Source organism: Schistocerca cancellata, chromosome 9, assembly GCF_023864275.1.
Source record: "Schistocerca cancellata isolate TAMUIC-IGC-003103 chromosome 9, iqSchCanc2.1, whole genome shotgun sequence".
Taxonomy (NCBI): domain Eukaryota; kingdom Metazoa; phylum Arthropoda; class Insecta; order Orthoptera; family Acrididae; genus Schistocerca; species Schistocerca cancellata.
This window is the reverse complement of record NC_064634.1, coordinates 290,055,935-290,077,044: the sequence shown is the minus strand read 5'-3', so window position 1 is coordinate 290,077,044 and position 21,110 is coordinate 290,055,935. Positions and strand designations below refer to the sequence as shown.

The following is a 21,110-nucleotide window of genomic DNA, read 5'->3' as shown; positions in this document are numbered from 1 at the left end:
GCAGAGAAAATCCCTGACCCCGCCGGGAATCGAACCCGGGAACCCGGGCGTGGGAAGCGAGAACACTACAGCACGACCACGAGATGCGGGCCATTGGAACACTTCTGAGCACCACTGTTTGTTGTTTGTGATTGTCATTTTATTTGGTCGCAAGTACTGTGGCAGGCCTTCAGGCGTGTATTAATATTGTCTGTTTTATGTGTAGTATATGGCCTTCAGCCGAACTTCATGACAACTATATTAAGATTAGGCCTTCAGCCGTGTTTTTATTTAAAATTCTTGTTGCTCTGTATTTAGACCTTCAGCCGCGTTTGTTTCAGAATCTGTAGCTTTAATATGTAAATCCTTGGCTGTAAGATTTCTCTTTAATTATCTTGAATTCTTGAAACGACCTTCAGCCGTGTTCTGTAAGTGGTTATCTTAAGGTTGTCTTTAATTATTCTTGAGTAATTGTTTGGGCCTTCAACCGACGAGATACTTCAAGTTTTCTTAAAATGTTTTTCTGTTGTACTGTGTAAAAACTTTTTTGTAAAGCCTCTCTTTTATTATGTAAAGAAAATTTTTTTATTGGGCTTTCAGCCGAAGAATTAACTTTAATTTTCCTTAATATGGACTTTAGCCGGAATTTGTAAATGTTTGGCTTTTAAAGAATTTCCTTAGCTGATCTGAAATATTATTTCGGCCTTTAGCCGACAAGATATTGTAATTTTACTTAAGTAAGGCCTTCAGCCGTTAGGCTCTAAATCATGGTGTTTTAAAAGCAATCATTTAAACTCTGGCCCTCAGCCGTGAATTGATCTTTGTTGCTTCAAAGAGAAAACTGTGCATTGGTTTGAGGTATAAAGAGCCGCGCGAGATTGGCCGAGCGGTCTAAGGCGCTGCAGTCATGGACTGTGCGGCTGGTATCGGCGGAAGTTCGAGTCCTCCCTCGGGCATGGGTGTGTGTGTTTGTCCTTATGATAATTTAAGTTAAATAGTGTGTAAGCTTAGAGACTGATGACCTTAGCAGTTAAGTCCCATAGGATTTCACACACATTTGAACATTTATGAGGAATAAAGTTGTGTGTGTTCTTGTATAACCAGCAATAATTGACCTTGGCCCCTATCCACAACGAGATCCACTCTGTCCTGCGAAACCGTATTTCAAGCACTGTTGTGGTTATGCCACGCACCCTGGCTGCAAATTTGTGCGTCGGTCTGGTGATTCGAACTGTTGTGCTACCATTCATGAACGGCATTCCAGGGGGTGTTCTCCAACAGGATAACGCTCGCTACCATACCGCTATTATAACCGGACATACTCTGCAGAGTGTCGACATGTTTCGCTGCTCTGCTTGATCACCAGATCTGTCTCCAATCGTGCATTTATGGGACATCATCGGACGATACCAGCATCATCCTCAACCAGCATTAATCGTCCCTATATTGACATAGGGCACCTGTACAACACAATGCATCCACGTTTGCATGATTGCATTCAGCAGTCTGGTGGCTTCATCGGCTATTAACGTACCAGCATTTTACATTTTCAGTGGCTTGTCTCGCACGTACATTATCTTGTAATCTTACGACGTTATTCACCTAAGTATGTTACCTATCAACGACAATCACGAAATTGCATTACTCTACGTTATTTTTTGGTGTTGCGATTTTTTCCGTCAATGTATATGAGGAAAGAGGGAACGGAAGATTACAAAAACAGTCCTATACACGTAGTTGGAAGGGAAGAGGAGGTGGTGGACGAAGAGATTCTAGATCGTGCGTGATCTGATGGACGATATGACATACAGCAACATTAAGAAGGAAGCAATGGATTGCAGGAAATGGAGACACAGAGGACCTGATGATGAATCAGTGCGGTGGGTCGTTGTGTGATAGAGAAGACGCTCACTTAAAGTCGGCCATGTTAGCCAGGTAGAGTACTCACTTGGTGACGTTGCCCTCCTTGTAGGAGGAGCGGTAGAAGCCGTGTAGCGCGTCGCCCAGTTTGCCCGTGTAGTTGAGGCCCAGCTGGTAGCGCGAATCCCTTCTGAGGCGCTGCCCGCCGCCCACGTGGAACACGACGAACTGCCGGTCCGGGTCGAAGGACAGCCTCTCCACCGGCAGCTCAGTACCCGTTCCGTCTGCGAACATCAGTTTACATTGACGCTGAATGGTCAGCGTCGTACACGGCATACATTGTACTGTATTACACTGACGTGACAAAAGCCACGGGATAACAATATCTACATAGACAAACGGCGGTAGTATCGCATACACAAAGTATAAAAGGGCAGTGCATTGGAGGACCTCTCAATTGTACTCAGGTGATACATGTGAAAGATTTCCGACGTGCTTAAGGCCACACTATGGGGATTAAAAGACTTTGAAGCGGAATGGTAGTTTGAGCTAGACTCCTAGGACATGCCATTTTGGAAATCGTTCGGAATTCAATATTCTGAGACCTAAAGTGTCAAGAATGTACCGAGAATTACAAATTTCATGTATTATTTCTCACGATCGAGAACGCAATGGCCGACTGCCTTCACTTAACGACCACGAGCAGCGGCGTTTGCGCAGAGTTGTCAGTGCTAACAGGGAAACAACAATGTGTGCAATAATTGCAGAAATCAGTGGGGTACATACGGCGGAATGTATCCGTTAGGACAGTGTTATACCGGAGCCAAGGTTGCCCCTGAGGGCCAGCAACCCATATAACACTACAAAGGACGAGGTTGTCTATGCCCAAGGTGTACCCACAAGCACCATAGTAAACACTGGCTATTTACATACAAGATAATGGAAACAGACATTCCGAGCACTACTTCCTGCAGGGGGAGCTCGAGCCACGGCCTGCAGGAAGTATCACTACGTCGAAATCTGATTGGCTGGAGACAGCTATTTAGGGGCTAGAACCAGGCCCGAAGTTCAGTTCACGCTTGATGTGTACTGCGACCGTCGAAGATTAAGTCTTCGTCTCGGAATTGGACTGTTACTAGTGTGTGAGTGTGTTACCACGAACCTTTGTAGAAAATAAGAAGTGAAGTTTTGTTTGCCTCAATTAGGAGACTTTTTTCGTTATTGTTACCTTTCGTGTGTTTGTTCAGTCATCAACCTTGTGAACTTACATCAATAAAAGTTGTGTTTGTGGAAAATTGCGAATTGCCAGTTACAACGGACAGTTCTCCGAAATTTGGCCAGCAGACGAACGGTGGTAGTACCTATGTTAACAGCTCGACATCGCTGCAGCGCCTCTCCTGAGCTCATGACCATATCGGTTGGATCCTAGGCAACTGGAAAATCGTGAACTGGTCAGATGAGTACTGATTTCAGCTGGTAAGAGCTGATGGTAGGGTTCAAGTGTGACGCAGACCCTACGAAGCCATGAACTCGAGTTCTCAATGAGGCACCTGTAGCCTGTTGGTGGTTGCATAATGATGTGTGCAGTTTTTAAATGGAATGGAATGGGTCCTCTGGTCCAACTGAACCGATCATTGACTCTAAATGGTTATGTTCGGTTCCATGAAGACAATTTGCTGTGATGGACTTTATGTTCCCAAACAACGATGTCACCGGCCACATCTGTTCGCCATTGGGCTTCAAGAGCGTTCTGGACAGTTCGAGGGAATGGTTTGGCCACAAAGATCGCCCGACTTGAATGCTGTCGAACATTTACGAGACGTAATCGAGAGGTCAGTTGGTGCACAAACTCCTGCACCGGCAACGCTTTCGCAGTTATGAACAGTTATAGAGGCAGCGTGGTACAATGTTTCTTCAGGGGACTTCCAGCGACTTGCTGAGTCCACGCCACATCGACGTTCTGCACCACACCCGGCATAAAGGCGGTCCGACACAATGTTAGGAGCTGTCTCATGACTTTTGTCAGTCAGTTACAATAGTATACTGGATGTCCCATGTATATTGGCGACACCAAATAAGGAAGTTAAACATGTGTCAAGCACATGTGTCAGAAGAACATCAACCAGGAGGATTTCCGTTCTTGTAACTTTGTTCGCTACAAAGATATGAACAGCAGTACATTTTTTTTATACGTCACCGTATATTTTTTATCTGGTAATCTCGATAAACTTATCTACCATTCACGTATGGACTGCATAACACAGAATGGACTTCGACCCTCCTGTACTATCACATAGTGCAGGTACCCGGGTAACGTAATTCTCCATTTGCTGTAGTTGACAGGAAACAAATGGATAGACAAAAGAAATGCACACCAGCCATTTAGTCAACCGTCTTCAGTTAAAGGTTTGTGTGTGTACACTGTACACCAACGAAGAGAAGGTGGAAATGCTGCTCATTTATGGGGCATAGTAATGCCTCAGAATTTTTTATGTGAAATTCTTAAAGCTTTTTTGAATAAGACAAATGTTATTAAAATTCTACATCTTTATTTCTCATGTCTACATACTTATTTCTGAACATAGCCACCCTGGTGAGGAACACTTTTCTCCCAATGAGAGAGTTTGTTGATACCGTCGTTGTAAAATGTACGAGTTTGTTGGCGGAGCCATGACCTGCTTGCACCGCTCTATCAAAATGAAGTCTTTACCGTCGGAGACTGTAGGACTTATATCCTGGCAAGAATCCACCTTTCGGACTGATGTTCCCTCGTCTTGTTGTGACACCTCAGGAAAAGGGAAGACAACACTATCATTGTTGATATCGCACAGAAGAAGCTGCAGAAGTTACTGCTTTCGCTTCTGCAGCAGTGAATCCACACGTCAGCACAAAACAGCTGAGATTCCTAAAACCAATGAACATCGCATTATAGCACGTTACTACTTCCATCCTTATCAAGCAAATATACACCAAGGATTGTATGAGAATGATTTCCAGAATCGTGTACAGTTCTTCACTGGGCACACCAGGAAATCTCCCCGTCTAGAACTTCTTCTCCGGTATTCTTCTTACCTATGAACGTTCCGTCAGGACAGGCAAATACTAAGAACATCCGTTACTGGTCCAGCGAAAACCTACAACGGGTTAAGCAGGAGGAACCTCAGCTTCAATGGATTGTTAATGTCTATTGTATAATGCTTGGTACTACAATTGTTGAGCCTTATTTCATCACTGGTAACCTAAACGACGGCGAGTATGAGAACTCTCTCACACGAATTCTTCGTCGCCTCCTGGATGAAACGCCACTAAGAACCAGAATGTTTATATGGTACTAACACGATAGCTATCCACCACATTATGTCTTGCGTGCACTTTGTGTTCTGTACCGAAGGTATCTTGCCAGAAGAACTGATCGCGGAGGAATAGCGGCTAGGCCTGTTCGGTCTCCTTCGGACTTACATACTCTGGACTTTTTTCTTTGAGGATGCATAAAAGACACTGTCTGCCACAAAAATAAAAAAGACTTCAGAGAACATCGCAGGATGGTATCGTATTTACTTGTAATTCACTTTGGCAGACAACAATGCAAGCGGCGAATAATTTTTTCGAACGCATGGAGCAGTGTACCGCAGTCCATGGTCACCAGTTCGAGCACCTTTGAATCTTCTCTCCATTTTTGTGTTCCACAATGGATCGTAGCACTAGTAATGCTGTTAAAGATCCCCACTTTCTTCTATCTTGACTATCATGTTTACTTGGTTGATGTCTCTCTGGTAGCTAAGCAACACTCTTTTGTTACATTTTTTTGTTCTGATTCTTGTCTGAAAGTTGTTTGGAGTAATCAAGATTAACGGGGCACTCTGTATACAGGGATGGGACCGCCAGCACACGTTAGTGTATTGAGAATCGATCCAGAGGAGCCCCATTAGAAGTATCCACCACTAATATTTGGCTGCCAAGACCCTGTCGTAAGTTAAATCAAAAGGCCCCTTCTTATTGTCCCACGTGTTATTCAAGGAGGTGATTCGACGACAGGATGGTGAGTATAGAGTACCGGCCTCCCTGGCGTTGCTAGAGAGGAGTAAGCTGTTTACTGACATCGTTTCCGTTCCATCCTTTCCTTTCAAATCTTACCCATCATTATCACCGCAAACCCAACAAAATACTTTACAAGCATTGTCCACAGACAGTCACACACGACTGATGTATACTTGAGACAGTATGCTACGCAAAGAACAAGAATGGTAACTCGGTATCTCCCACCTAGACGCAGGAAAATGATTTATGCGGTTAGAACTATTTATTTATTTATTATCCTAACGTCTAGGGCCATCCAGGTCTCCCTTACATCTAACCAGGTAATTCACATACTTTGCATTACAGTTGTTGTTGTACAACATTATAAAACATTTTTTAATTAATGCAGTGTACAAAAACAAATATATATTATTTGCACTGCTAGTTTCGCACTTTCCATTTTCAAGTGCATCTATAGTAACAGATGTGGACATATCGTTGTCAGTTTGCTAAAACATCGTGTGCCATGCGTATTTGTGGACATTAGAGTCGTCAACGATCATCTTATAAAATGTTAGGTGCATGACATGCAAAGTTCTTTCGAGAACGATAACATTACTGCCTTATTAAGATGGTACATCTATCACGAGCAGCAGCGAAACGAACCACGTAATGTTTACTACGTCTCTCACAATGTGAACCTGTTCAAATGACTGTCACATAAAGTAAAGTGCAAATAAAGTAATTTAGAACACAGCCTGGTGAATCACGTCATTTAAAAGAAATACCGTTTATAATAGTTCATGGGATGTACACGAATAATGACAAATAACACGCAGGCAGATTTAAATTACAAGGGCTAACAGCAGTGGATGTAGGTGGAAGAGTGGAAGAGGGAGAGTAAGAGGAACGTGATAAAATACAGTGATAAAATACAATTAATGAAATTAGGGGAAAAGAAAGTGACGTGACCGATTGGGAAATTTGGAGAGAACGTTGCATAAATGGAATAGGATACGAGATACCGCTTTAATGTTTTATAGATCGAAAATGGACGCACGCAGTAATTTTTGTGCAGACGTTATGAGGCTGACAGGAGGAAATTCTTCTTCTTAAAAGCAAAATAACATTTAATTTAACTAGAGTCCAGAGGCAGCTTGTTCTGAGACGAACAGCAGCAACACAGAAGGGGTTCACAAATGTTTTTGTTTTACGGATGGGCAAAGTTAGGGTACTAGGTAAGCAAGACTTTCTGTGCGGCCGGTCCCGGCGGAGGTTCGAGTCCTCCCTCGGGCATGGGTGAGTGTGTGTGTGTGTTTGTTCTTAGGATAATTTAGGTTAAGTAGTCTGTAAGCTTAGGGACTGATGACCTTAGCAGTTGAGTCCCATAAGATTTCACACACACACACACACACGCACACGCACACGCACACACACACATACACACACACTCACACACACACACACACACACACACACACACACACACACACATACGCGAGACTTTGTGTTTCGATTAAATAAGATGACAGGTACTGGAACCCTGACGTGAGTTACCGGGGCGTATGTATACTAAGGAGCCGATGGAAGTAAGCATACCTTATCGTAGTCATGTAACTTGTCTGGTAGTAACCAACCCAATTGGAAGAAAGTAGCGCCGGCGTGCTCAAATAGACGGATGCTGCAGATGTAAAACACACGAGCAATCGTGGCTAGTTGTAACCGTCTAGTCTTCTCGCCATTCGTGCCCTATCTGATTCTTCGCAATAGTGGAGGTTCAGTAAAACGATTTCACGTTCCGCATCCTGTGGAACTTTTCAGGGTATAGAGGCAGTCGGAAGTCTCTCTGCATGTGGAGGCAGTATATTTCTGCTGCCCAGATGAGATGCTGTTCCAATGTTACATTCAAGTTATTGACTGTTTTAGCGTAGGTACCGGAATACCATCGACAAGAATATGAGGCAATGGTTCGAGAAACTTGGAACTCGTTAATTTTTGATGGGATAACTAAAATTACTGGAACTCCTCCGCATTTAGTTTAAGTCCCACGTTTTTCGCCCATCTTATCACCGATGGCTTATCATCATTGGTCTGGACGATCGCAGTATTGTCTTTAGTACTGCCACTTAGGTAAAGCTGATCGTCAGCATATAAACGATATTTTCAGGCGGGCAGAACCGACGAGATACTGGATACTACGACCATTTCAAGTGATCACTGTAGGCTGTCAATTTTTTTGTATACTTCTCATTAGATGACTCAGTGAACTTCATTGAGTCATCTATTACATCACTGACCAGTTTCGGCCAGTGGCCATTTTAAAATACTATTGCCTTGGTGAAATCAGAATCATATTAAAAAACCATTTAGTGCAACGTGGTATTGTTTCTGTGTGTCACTTATAGGACGCTCATTTCAGCGACTGCATCTGAAACTGGTCACAGGTGTAAACAGGCCAATAATGTAACACAGGACGCAATAAATTTCTCTGTATAAAATACTGACAGCGTGCGGTGGACTTTTAAAACGGTTTTAGCATTCAGAAGTTACGTCAAGGATGTGGACTTATAAATGAAGAAACAACGAAGGATCATTTCACGTATAAGGGAGAACAATAGTGTGATCAAGACTGACCCTGTGACGTTTCTGGGAGAAAATGCCTCCGGGACTTTTCGTTCACATAAACAATAGTTGCCGTATTATTTTCAAGTAGTTTTCAGACCACTTCACCATTATCTGAAAATTTTAGCTGTCGCATTTTTCTAAGCAGTATGTCAAATTTGGCATTATTAACCAAGTGACTAGTTACGTAGTCTGGTGACTATTGCTGCGTTGGTGTTGACTGATAATAAAGAAAAAAAGAAATCATTCTGTTCTTCAGCCGATACCTGAAAAAAAATCTTTTGATTTTTGCCTTTCCGATACTCAGTTTGCGGAGAACATAGACAAGATAGGAAACGTGAAAGAGCGAGCTTAATTAAGCACTGGGTGATAGTTGTACAGGTATGGGAATCGCCAGCTGTACTTACTCTCGACTGCTGAGAGTTGCGTCAAGCGGACGGAACTCTCGTCGATTAGGAGCTCCTCCGAGTGCAGGGTCACGTTATCGGCGTCTTCCATGCCTTCCATCAGGACGACCACGCTGCCGTGGAACGTGAAGTTGCCCACTGGGTCAGCAGCCCTGAAGGGTCAGAGACGGAATGTCAGTAAATTATGTGAGCAGATAAAAACAGTCTGGCGGAGCACTGATCACAAACTGCGTAGACTGCCTATAGGCGAAGGAAAACTTCTCTTCTGTACTAAGTGATATTCACAATCACAGGACCAGAGTACTTACCCAGAGTCAGCTCTCCTTCATCTGCAAATGAATTCGACTTAAACCCCAATAATGTATTCTTGTTCTATAACTTGATGTACAGCAATCAGTTCATTATTAAATTATTCATCTCGAAGGAATTATCTGGATGGAAAGGAAATCGGTAGGTGTGACGTACATGGAAAGACAAACAAACGATTAGAGTTTCAGAAAAATTAGATCATATATTCAAGAGAGAGTTTCACAAGTTGAGCAAGTCGAGAAAAAGTTGGTCCACCTCTGGCCCTTATGTAAGCGGTTATTTGGCTTGGCACTGACATATTTGTTGTATGTCCTCCTGAGGGATATCGTACTGCCAAATTCTACCCAATTGGTGCATTAGATCGTCAAAATACCTAGATGATTGGAGGGCTCTGCCCATAATGCTCCAAACGTGCCCAATTGTGGAGCGACCCGGTGATATTGCTGGCCAAGGTAGAGCTTGGCAAGAGCGAAAAGCAGAAGAAACTCTCGCCGTGTGCGGAAGGGCATAGTCTTTTTAAAATGTAAGCCTAGGAAGGCTTCTCATGAAGGACAACATAACGGGGAGCAGAATATCGTCGACATACCGCTCTACCGTAACGGTACCACGGATGGCAACCACAGGGGTCCTGCTCTGAAGTGAAATAGCACTGCAAATTATTCCTGGTTTTCGGGCCGTATGGCAGGTGACAGTCAAGTTGGAATCCCTCGCTGCCTGAGACGTCTCTAAACATGTCTTCGCTGGTCATCGGGGCCTGGAACGTCACTAAATGGGGTTTAATTGTGTTCAGTGATGACTCGCACTTCTAATTTAGCCCTGACGATCAGCGAGGACGTCTATAGTCGCCCCGGACAGTAGTGGGATACCAACCCGCCACTCGCAATGTAGCCTGACAACCAAGGGTAATGGTCTGGAGTGCCATTTTTTTCTTTTTCATAGGAGGACCCCTTTGGCGGTCATCCTTGGCACTCTTACACCAGAGTGGTACGTCGACATTATCTACGCCCGTTTTGTTGCCTTTCATGGCAAGCCATCCTGGGCTTACATTTCTGCAAAATAATGCCCACCCGCACACTGTGAGAGTTTCTACTGCTTCTCTTCGTGCTTGCCAAACCCTCTACCTTGGCTAGAATAGTTCACCGGGTTTCTGCCAAAGTGATAACGTTTGAAACATTATTCGCAGGGCCCTCCTATCATCTAGGAATTTTAGCGATCTAATGTGCCAGTTGGAAAGACTTTGGCACTATATCTCTCATGAGAACATCCAACAACTCTATCAATCAATGCCAATCCGAATAACTGCTTTCACAAGGGCCAGAGGTGGGCCAATACGTTATTGACTAGCTCTGTTATGTGAAGCTCTTTCTCTTGAATAAATCATCCACTTTTTCTGAAATTATGATTACTTGTTTGTCCGTATATGTAGGTCACATCAACCTCTTCTCGTCCCATTCGGGTAATTTCTTCGTAGTGCGTCGTCTTTCTTTGACTTTGAGTATATAACACAGCGCTAAAACGTGTAGAACGCGAAATATTTACAAATGTTACTCAGGCAACAACAAAAATTGCAGAAAATGGAAATTGCTTAAAGGGGTCTCTAGTGTGCATTCCTGCAAGCGGTCCTCAGATCTGTCGTTAGATGGAAGTACCGACCAATAATTATCTTGTGCTCCTAGTATACCTCACTACAAGTACAACAGTCTTTTCCACTACGCTTCAGCGTAGATATTTACGACTGTGATTATGAAGGAATCGAAAAAACAAAGTGTGTAACAATCACCCTTCGAGCTGTAAGTAAGGGGAGGGGTAATGTTTCCATAAAGTGGTGGTTCGGTAATAAAATTACAGAGGAGTTTACGACAAGGTAGAAGCATCAGGAATTCTAACTGTTTAGACTACGAGAGTCTTCCAGAAGTAGGTTACACGTGTCCTCCCACACTAAGACTATTGCTCAACAACACTGATGCTTTGTCAGAAGAGAGACAGTTCTGCTGTGATACGGTTAATAGGTGCATCACATTGTGGGAGCGGAACATGTGCGGGAACTCGTACTCTAGAGTTGAAGTACGCGGGACAGTACGACTCTTGTGCGTACAGATTCACTGTGAAATTCTGGCGATATGTGGACCAAATGCTGTCCAATCGTCGTTAAATGGTACCAAAAATTTGACCAAAATCTCTTGAGTGATTCTGATATGGAAGAATTTCACGTAGATGTCAACTGAAGAGTCGCTGAGGCGTGAACTGCATGGATTTAGTTCTTAGTAATATTCAGCATGCGTCCTATTTTGTTGGCCAAGTCATAAACATATTGCAGATGGTTATTAATGGAATGTATAGCTACGGTTAGATTTTCGTATGTAACCGAAATTCACCCTCATACATATGTTAGTTAGAGGGTAAGTGTGAGGGAGACATTTGCATCTAGGAAAATGACAGTGGCCTAAAAACTGATCCTTGAGAGACATCAGATGTTATGTCCCTTCATTTCATCTTCTGCGATTCTTTCAAGATACAATGTTCGTATCCTATAAGACATGATGGAAAGGTTTTCTGAGGCATGGCGCAAGATGCAATGTCTTAGTTTTTGGAAATAATAGATAGCAATCAAGACTGTGGAACGGTTTGTTGATATGGAGAAGGTTCAGTACAACACCCTGTTGTCAATTTCTGGACAATATCATACCGTGTTTAATTAACTGATACTGCACTATACATTATAGCGTGTCCTTTGACTTACGAGGAAGAGAGTCTATAGTCACGTCTTAAAATTTCGAGAGAGTACAACTTGTCATAAAACATTGAACATTGCACGTAATGATCGGGACGGAGTAGTCAGAGAAGTTCAGGCTTACACAGAGACCTACCGAATGTGGTTGTTAGCAGCGAACTTTCACAAGTGGAACAGAAAAAGGGTAAAATATTACCAGTACCCTCACCACACTTCAACACACGTTGTACAAGGGGTTTAGAAATGCAAAAGTGGATGTAGAATTTGTGTCATTATAATCAGTACGGTCAACACATCCTGCAGCAAATGAGCTGTTCGGAAAGGGCATGCGCATTACTCGGAAATATCAGCGAGACACACACACACACACACACACACACACACACACACACACATACACGCAACGGCCACACGTAATGTGAATCTCTGAGCCTCACAGATCCGCTGCTCCTGTCATTTCCGACGGGCAGACAGAGCAACAGGTTGGTGTTGACATCCACTGCAGTGCATCCGGATTTACCCCGAGGCAAGGCAAGATCGACCAGCGCTTGGTGTATCCTTACACGTTCTCTCTCTCTCTCTCTCTCTCTCTCTCTCTCTCCGCACCCTCTCACTATCACTCTTTTTCTCTCTCTCTTACACACACACACACACACACACACACACACACATACACTCACACACACAAATACATACATGGTGCACTGGTGGGTTGTGAGAATAAACCGTGCCTAGAACCTGCAATTTGATACGTTACAGTGGACAGTATAGTAGTTTGGAGACATCGCTGGACTGGCCGAAGTTTCCAAGTTAACAGAGTTTTTTTCTTTTTTTCATGTATTTTACAATATTTTTCAAAGAGATCCAGTCCATCTGATGTGGTCCAGTGCGAGAGCTCTTTGTATTCACCGTAAATTTTATGTGAATCTGTTGTACTGTTCGTGAGTTAGTCTCCCGCATGGAAACTGAAAACTTACTATGGACCTGCTTAGATGACCCACATTCCACTTCAGCTACTTAAACAAGTACCGGTAACTAGGGAGGGAGTGACCATATTTGCTCTACTTTCATATTCTTCCTCTTCTTTCTCAGAGTTTGTTCCCCATCACAGCGGGACCCGCCTTACTAGCTGTTTGTCTTCTCTTAGAAGGATCTTGTGGTAGAACAGTGTAGAGATTTGCTTTCTGGATTTCTCTATGGAGGGTATCCGATTTTTTTCAAATTTTTCTCTTTGTATCATTAAAATGACTAAGATTCTTGCTTCTATCGCAGATTATAATATGTATAACATGTTGTTCTTAGGCATATTTTAATAGTTTTGTGTATTTCTCTGAAAAGTGTCTCGTACCGTTGGAAAAGCAGTTAATGAAATAATTTTTCAGTTTCATGAGATATTTTATGTAACTTATGATCCTGCAAGATGGCCCAAATTGAAACGCGGCAAAAAATGATAATAAAGCAAAATAACCCAGCCTGAGTTTCATGTGAGGTTATCTTGCGTTCTCGCAAGTGGCTCCCTCGCGACAGATGTTAAGGTCGCGTAGGGACACAGCATCGAACAAAACGTATCGATATCTTACTCATGAATAAAGGCCATAACTTTAACTAAAAAAAAAGCTCCTAAGACTGAGGTGTTTAAATTGAATTCTTCCGAATAATCACGTTTATACTGGCTGATTGCTTTGCTAAGACAAGATCTTCTGAAACGGTTTTCTAATATCATATTTTGGTTCTTATCATCAAAAAACTTAATTTTTTTTATTTATGCCCTTCTTACATACACCTTGCCATGTATTTACACTGCCATACAAATACGTGAAGCAACACGAAGGGCCATTCACCGGCAATACATGCTTCTCGCTCGCGGCAGTAACCCGAACGTAGCCGTTTGTGTTGTGGCGTTAATCGCAGACTGCGAATGGGCCGCCAGTTTCCTAGACGGTTATTGTTGGTCTCCCACCAATTGTGTAGGGTGATATAGAATTAACAGTTCATCGGTGGTAATCGCAAGTGTGAAGGGGTTACGATGTGCTTGGTGCACGATATGGCCGATCAGACCTGGTCGACAGGAACACTGATGTCGAGTACCAGTCCAATGCCCCACAAATCTGGACATTGCACGATTCGACCAGCAGGAGAAATGGAGATCGACAAAGAGGGGCCTTAGAAACTCTGCTGCTGACAATGTTGTTTCGTAGGTGAATGAAACACGTCTGTGTCTTTCGCAGCAATCACTCAATATCTGACGCTGTCCACGCGCTTTATATAACGTAACACGCCTAGTAATCGTAATAACAATAAATACGAACCACAGCAGTGCACTCTGTTGGCCGTTGTACATGTCACAGAGAACTGAATCTCTAAAGATTTACATACCAGACGCCAGTGTGTACGTGTACGAAGTTACATTGCCGTACGACAATATCTTTGGGTGGTTCACTTTTTTTGTCATGCAGCGTATGTAGCACACTGTTCATTCGACATGAAATCGCGCAGGGTGTTTGTGTCTATTACACAAACTCTGCGCACTGCTGTAATAGATCTCTAATTTTTGTTTTTGTTTTTTGCGAGCGCATTTCTGTAGTATCCTGTTATTAGAACATCACATAAAACGCCTTAATACTTGATATTGTGCCACACAGTTACATTCTTGATATGTGCGTACCAATGTCAAGAATGTAATTATGTGACACAATGCTATGTATTAAGCCTTTATATTTTATATGATCCACTGATGATGGGCTAAGGCCGAATCGCGTCACAAAATAAAAATTGCTAACGAGAAGTGATTTGTTGATTTCAGTGACCCCATAAAGCACATGCTCAAAACTCTATTCACTCTTATATCTTGTTAAGTTACTAATTATGTCTTTCTGTCTGTTGGTGTGTTTCCTTAAACGCTTTTTAAAGTTTGAAGTATTTCCTATAGACTTCGAGTTTTTCAAACAGATTTGATTTCGCACCTCACTCCATTTTTACAGATCCCGGCGGAGGTTCGAGTCCTCCCTCTGGCATGGGTGTGTGTGTTGTCCTTAGGATAATTTAGGTTAAGTAGTGTGTAAGCTTAGGGGCTGATGACCTTAGCACTTAAATCCCATAAGATTTCACACACATTTGAACATTTTTTTTCATTTTTACAGTTAATCAGAATACTACCAAGTTTCGGTTTTGTTAGGTTCTATTCTCTTTGATGATTCAGTAACCCGTGAATTCAAACTGTTTTAAACAAAAATACAAAAAGAGGCAAATGAATCTACGCATGGAAAACGGGGATTCCAAATGAACGAACTACAAACGTAACATTGCCAAAATTAGCGAAATACCGCAGATACTTTCGTACTATTACTCTGTCGCCCACAAGCACACAGCTCGTTTAATTGTTGTCCTGCTGGTGCTTGCCCGTTTAACTGTAGAAAATGTCGTGACTAAGGCACTGGACCAAAGTTTTGGGTAAATAATAAATGTGTAATAGATAATTACTACGATCTCTCGATGCGATGCTTACTATACTTACATGAGAAAGGCATCAGTTGAAAAGCATCAAATAAAAGGTTGGGGATCGAGGTAAAGTACTCGATATCAAGTTTCTGTGTTACGTCCTGGTTTACCAATCCATAGCGTGCGCAGCTGCATGCGTCGCTGTCAACCATAATGTTCTTTACAAATTCACTTTCAGTCCGGCGCTTAGCTGGAAGTAACGTTAGTAAATTTGATACCCATCTACTCGTATTTTAACTCCTTTCTACGACTATGCTGTGCTCTGCCATGGAGACTAACTTGACCCTCCACCGGAGGCAAACGCTTCCAACACGCGATGAGCGTTCAATAAGTACTGCAACACTTTTTTTTTCTCGCCCAATTTCGGTTGACAAAAATGGGGAATTCGCTGTGGGGCATCGTGGAATATGCACCTAGCGATGAACAAAAGCACGGTGAGTCGTTGGGCGAGGCATCTGTCATCACCGCAGAAAGGTTGCGCAAACCTATCCCATTTATCGCTGATGGCCGGCTGCATAGATCCGACTCTTGCAATGTTGGAACGTGCGGACAGTCTCACTCGTGGTGATCGACGGATCAGTCAAACTCCTCGATGCGCAACTGGACGTCTCTGTTGGTAGTACTGACACACTGGTCCACCAGTTAGGGTACTCAGCGTTGTCTGCCCGCTGGGTTTTTCGCCGCCTAACGGAAGACCAGAAATAACAATGAAGGGCCATCTGTGCAAAGTTGCTTGTGCGTTATGAGGCTGATTGTCACAATTTTTTGTCGGACGTCGTCACAAGCGATGAAACATAATTTATCGCTTCGAACCGGAAACAAATGGGCAATCCATAGAGTGGCGCCACACCACTTCTCCTCCGAAGAAAAGGTATTCAAAGCACACCCTCAGCCGGTGAAGTCGTAACGACGGTGTTCTTGGTGTCGGAAAGAGTTATTCTGGTGCAACGATCAACTTGGGAGTGTATTGTGCTACCCTCAGGAAATTGAAGAAACGACTTCAGCGTGTACGTCGCCACAAAATGCAAACGAACTTCTCCTTCTCCACGACAACGCAAGACCTCAGACAAGTCAGCGTAACCGAGAGAAGCTCACAAAACTTCATTGCATTGTTCTTCTTCATCCATCGTAATGCCAGATCTCGCACCTTCCGACTTCCATCAGTTTGACCCAGTGAATGATGCACTCTGCCGAAAGCAGTACGTGCATGAAATATTTTCAGAAAAATGTGTTTCTTATTGAAAGTCCCTCGTCCATGCTTATTCTAAAGGCTAATGCCTTATCGATGGAACTACACTCTTTTGTCATTGACTGTTCGTTTAAGTTCCATGTAATTTCCACATCCTAAACTCTTCGCGATGTTGCCCAAACAGTTCTTCCTAGGCCATCCTCTGGCCGCCCTCTTCAGGTTTTTCCTGTCTCTTTACCTTCAAGAACAATAAGGATGGAACCGTTGTGTCTGATGACATATCCAATAACTTTTATTTTTCTCTTTTCCATTTCCTTTCATAATCTTCTTTCTTCATTGACTTCCATTAAGACAGAAGTATTTTTATTTTCTTTTCGTCCAGTCCGCCCTCCACATTTTTCACCATATCCAAATTTCAGCAGCTTAAAGTCGATTCCTATCCAATTAGCCCTTCTGTATATCTGTGTACACCATACAAATGATTCTGCAAAAGATTCTCTGACACTTGTATTCATACTGCTGCTGGTTCAAACTGTTGTTGGTTAAAATGTTTTTCCCAATCATAAACGTCTTTTTGCCAATGCAGCCATATTCTTCACTTCCATTTTGCACCTATTGTCCTCTGTTGTTATACTACCAAGACAACAAAATAGTTTAATGTGATCAATACTGACACATCAATTTTTATATTGGTTTTGATTTCTTCCACATTTTACCATATTGCTTTCGTTCTTCGTTTGTTCGCTTTTCAATAGTTTAATAATGTCTGACAAGACGTGCAGCATTCTATTCATTTCTTTTCCGGAGTCTTGAACTATTACGACGTCCTCAGCAAATCTGCTATAATTTATCAATTCACCATTGACTTTTATTTCCTTTGTCTTCTCCTTCATCATCTGAATGAACACATGAAATAAATACGGACACAGTGTACATCATTGTCTAACTTCTTATCTAATCCTGACCTCTTCCTGTACCTTAGTGATGTTTATTTTTGTGCTTTGGTTCTGATATAGTCTGTTAATCATTCATCCATTCTTCCAGTCCAGTCCAATTTTCTGCATAATTCTTAAGAGTAGCTCCCATCTTATACTGCCACATTGTCAAAAGCTTTTTCTAGGTCAATGAAGGTACGGTAAGTCCATCTCAATTTATATCTATCCTTCTCTCCAATAGTATGTGCAAAGCCAAAATTGCTTGTCTTGTTCCTCTTTCTTCTCTAGATCTATATTGGCCTTCTCCAACATACTTAGCTACCTTATCTTATATCCTGTTCTTAACCATACTACTGTGTATTCTGGAGGCATGCGACACCATTGATAGTGTTCTATAATTGGTGCAGGCTGTCTTTCCTACTTTAGGCGTGGTAAAGTTTGTGCACTGGGTGTAGTCTTCTGGCATGATTCTTCTTCTCTGAATAATTGGTTGTTCATATTTTTAGCTAAATTTTTCAACAGTTCTGCAGGGAAGTCATCAACACCAGTAGCTTTTCCTTTTTTGAGACTCCGAAGATGATGTTCAAATTCATGTCTCGTGATTGGGGATTTTTTTATTTCACACTCATTGATGATTTCAGTTGGATTATTTTCAATTTTGAGGTCCTGACCATCATAAAGTTCTTCTACGTTTTCTTTTAAACAAGTTCATACCTCTGCAGCGAGTTTTTGCCAGATTATTTGGCACCTCCTTCCCCCCCCCCCCCCCACATAACACACACGTACGCGCATTGCTGAACACTCTAGGTGAACACAGTCCCACACGGACCGCTGGAAGAGAACAGTACACCTTTAATTTTGCGCCTCGAATGGAATATGCTCTTCACGTTATATTTGTTTAAGGTCCCAGCAATATTGACGGAGGGTCGCCCTGCGTAGAGAGAAACGGATAGGCGCTCGCTTTCTTCCGTCTTTTTTAGGTCCTGTTTTTGTGGAGGTAGCATTTTATTTGCGCTCGCGAGTAGTCCTTGTGAGAAAGGCTTGGCGCAGGTCCTTAGCTGCGCTGGGTGGCCCGTCATATAGGGACGTTTAGGTAAAGGACCATGTGGATTTTCCTCTTGTAAATTGCACGCTCGTCGCTCTGCCAGAAACACTTTTTGCGGGACAATTTAGTAACACTAAGCACCTATATTTTTCATTCTCCGTACTGAAGTATAAATAGAGTACAAAAAGTCAAATCAATGTCTATAGCATTTGTGGACTAAGAGAAAACTTTGGAAGATGTTGACTGGAATACACTCTTCCAAATTATGAAGGTACCAGAGGTAAAACACAGTGAACGGAATGTTATATACAACTTGTACAGGAACCACACCGCAGTTATAAGAACGTAAGTGCAAGAAAAGGAAGCAGTAGTTTAGAAATGAGTGAGACATGATTGTACTGCTAACCTACATTATTCAATCTGTACATTGTGCAAGAAGAAAAGAAAGTCAAGGAGAAATTTGGGTAGGGAATTAACTTTCAGGGAGCAGAAATAACAATTTTGTGGCTTTCGACTACACTGTAGTTCCGACGGGGACGGCATGGACTAGGAAGAGTAACTAAGCAGAATGAATGGTGACTTGAAAAGAGGCTATAAGACGACTATCAACAGCCGGCCGTTGTGGTCGAGCGGTTCTAGGCGCTTCAGTCCGGAACCACCCGGCTGCTACGGTCGCAGGTTCGAATCCTTACTCGGGCATGGATGTGTGTGATGTCCTCAGGTTAGTTAGGTTTAAGTAGTTCTAAGTCTAGGGGACTGATGACCTCAGACGTTAAGTCCCTTAGTGATTGGAGCCATTTTGAAAGACTGTCAACGAAAGTAAAACAAGGATAATGAATGTAGGTGAACTGGAGTGATCCTAATAGAATTGGGTTAGGAGATGTAAAATTAAAAGTAATCGACGATTTTTGCCACTTGGGAAGCAAAATAACTGGCAATGGACAAAGGAAGGGAATATGAAATGTGGACTGACAGTAGCAAGAATATTGTTTCTGAAAAACGGAAATTTATTAGTATCGAGTATAAATTTAAATATTAAGAATTTTTTTTGAATATATTTATATGGAGCGAGCCTTATACAGAAGTTATACGTAGACGAAAGAAAGTTCATACAAGAAGAGAATATAAGCTTTTGAAATGTGGTGGTACAGGAGAATGTTGAATATTAGATAAGTAAAGTGGATAACTAATGAAGAGTTACTGAACAGATTTGGGAAAAAAAAGAAGGTTGTGGCACGACTAGACTAAAAGAAAGGATCGATTTACAGAAAATATCCCGAGACAGCAAAGCATTGCAGACAGTTGATGAAGATCTGAGCGAACGGGTTAGATTTTCAGATATGTGAATGGCTCGAAGATTTCTTAAGTAATAGAACCCAGTTCGTTATTGTCGACGGCGAGTGTTCATCAGATACAAGGGTGAAACTTCTTGGCAGATTAAAACTGTGTGCCCGACCGAGACTCGAACTCGGGACCTTTGCCTTTCGCGGGCAAGTGCTCTACCAACTGAGCTACCGAAGCACGACTCACGCCCGGTACTCACAGCTTTACTTCTGCCAGTACCTCGTCTCCTACCTTCCAAACTTTACAGAAGCTCTCCTGCGAACCTTGCAGAACTAGCACTCCTGAAAGAAAGGATATTGCGGAGACATGGCTTAGCCACAGCCTGGGGGATGTTTCCAGAATGAGATTTTCACTCTGCAGCGGAGTGTGCACTGATATGAAACTTCCTGGCAGATTAAAACTGTGTGCCCGACCGAGACTCGAACTCGGGACCTTTGCCTTTCGCGGGCAAGTGCTCAACCAACTGAGCTACCGAAGCACGACTCACGCCCGGTACACAGTTTTAATCTGCCAGGAAGTTTCATATCAGCGCACACTCCGCTGCAGAGTGAAAATCTCATTCTGGAAACATCCCCCAGGCTGTGGCTAAGCCATGTCTCCGCAATATCCTTTCTTTCAGGAGTGCTAGTTCTGCAAGGTTCGCAGGAGAGCTTCTGTAAAGTTTGGAAGGTAGGAGACGAGGTACTGGCAGAAGTAAAGCTGTGAGTACCGGGCGTGAGTCGTGCTTCGGTAGCTCAGTTGGTAGAGCACTTGCCCGCGAAAGGCAAAGGTCCCGAGTTCGAGTCTCGGTCGGGCACACAGTTTTAATCTGCCAGGAAGTTTCATATCAGCGCACACTCCGCTGCAGAGTGAAAATCTCGTTCTAGATACGAGGGTATCGTCAGGAGCGCCCCAGGGAAGTGTGATAGGACCGCTCTTATCCTCTATATACATAAACGATATGAGGGACAGGATGAGCAGCTGTGTTTAACGGTTGTTTGATGCTCTCGTGTACGGGAAGGTGTCATCATTGAGTGACTATAGAAGAATACAGGATGACAGAGCTTCTAGCTGGCGTAATGAATGACAGCTTCTAGTTGGCGCAATGAATGACAGCTTCGTCTAAATGTAGATAAATGTAAGTCAGTGCGGATGAGAGTGAAAAACAATCCTGTTAAGTTCGAATACGGCATTA

General features: G+C 42.8%; 1 protein-coding gene across 1 annotated transcript in view; it reads right to left on the bottom strand.

The window, feature by feature from the left end:
* Positions 1-21,110, bottom strand: part of LOC126101360 (aminopeptidase N) — a 360,940-nt gene that overhangs the window by 330,042 nt on the left and 9,788 nt on the right. Inside the window, exons 3-4 of the mRNA XM_049912028.1 lie at positions 8,886-9,037; positions 1,928-2,123 (exon numbers count right to left, since the gene is read on the bottom strand). Of these exons, the coding sequence (XP_049767985.1) occupies positions 1,928-2,123; positions 8,886-9,037 (348 nt within the window). The remainder of the gene's footprint in view (positions 1-1,927; positions 2,124-8,885; positions 9,038-21,110) is intronic.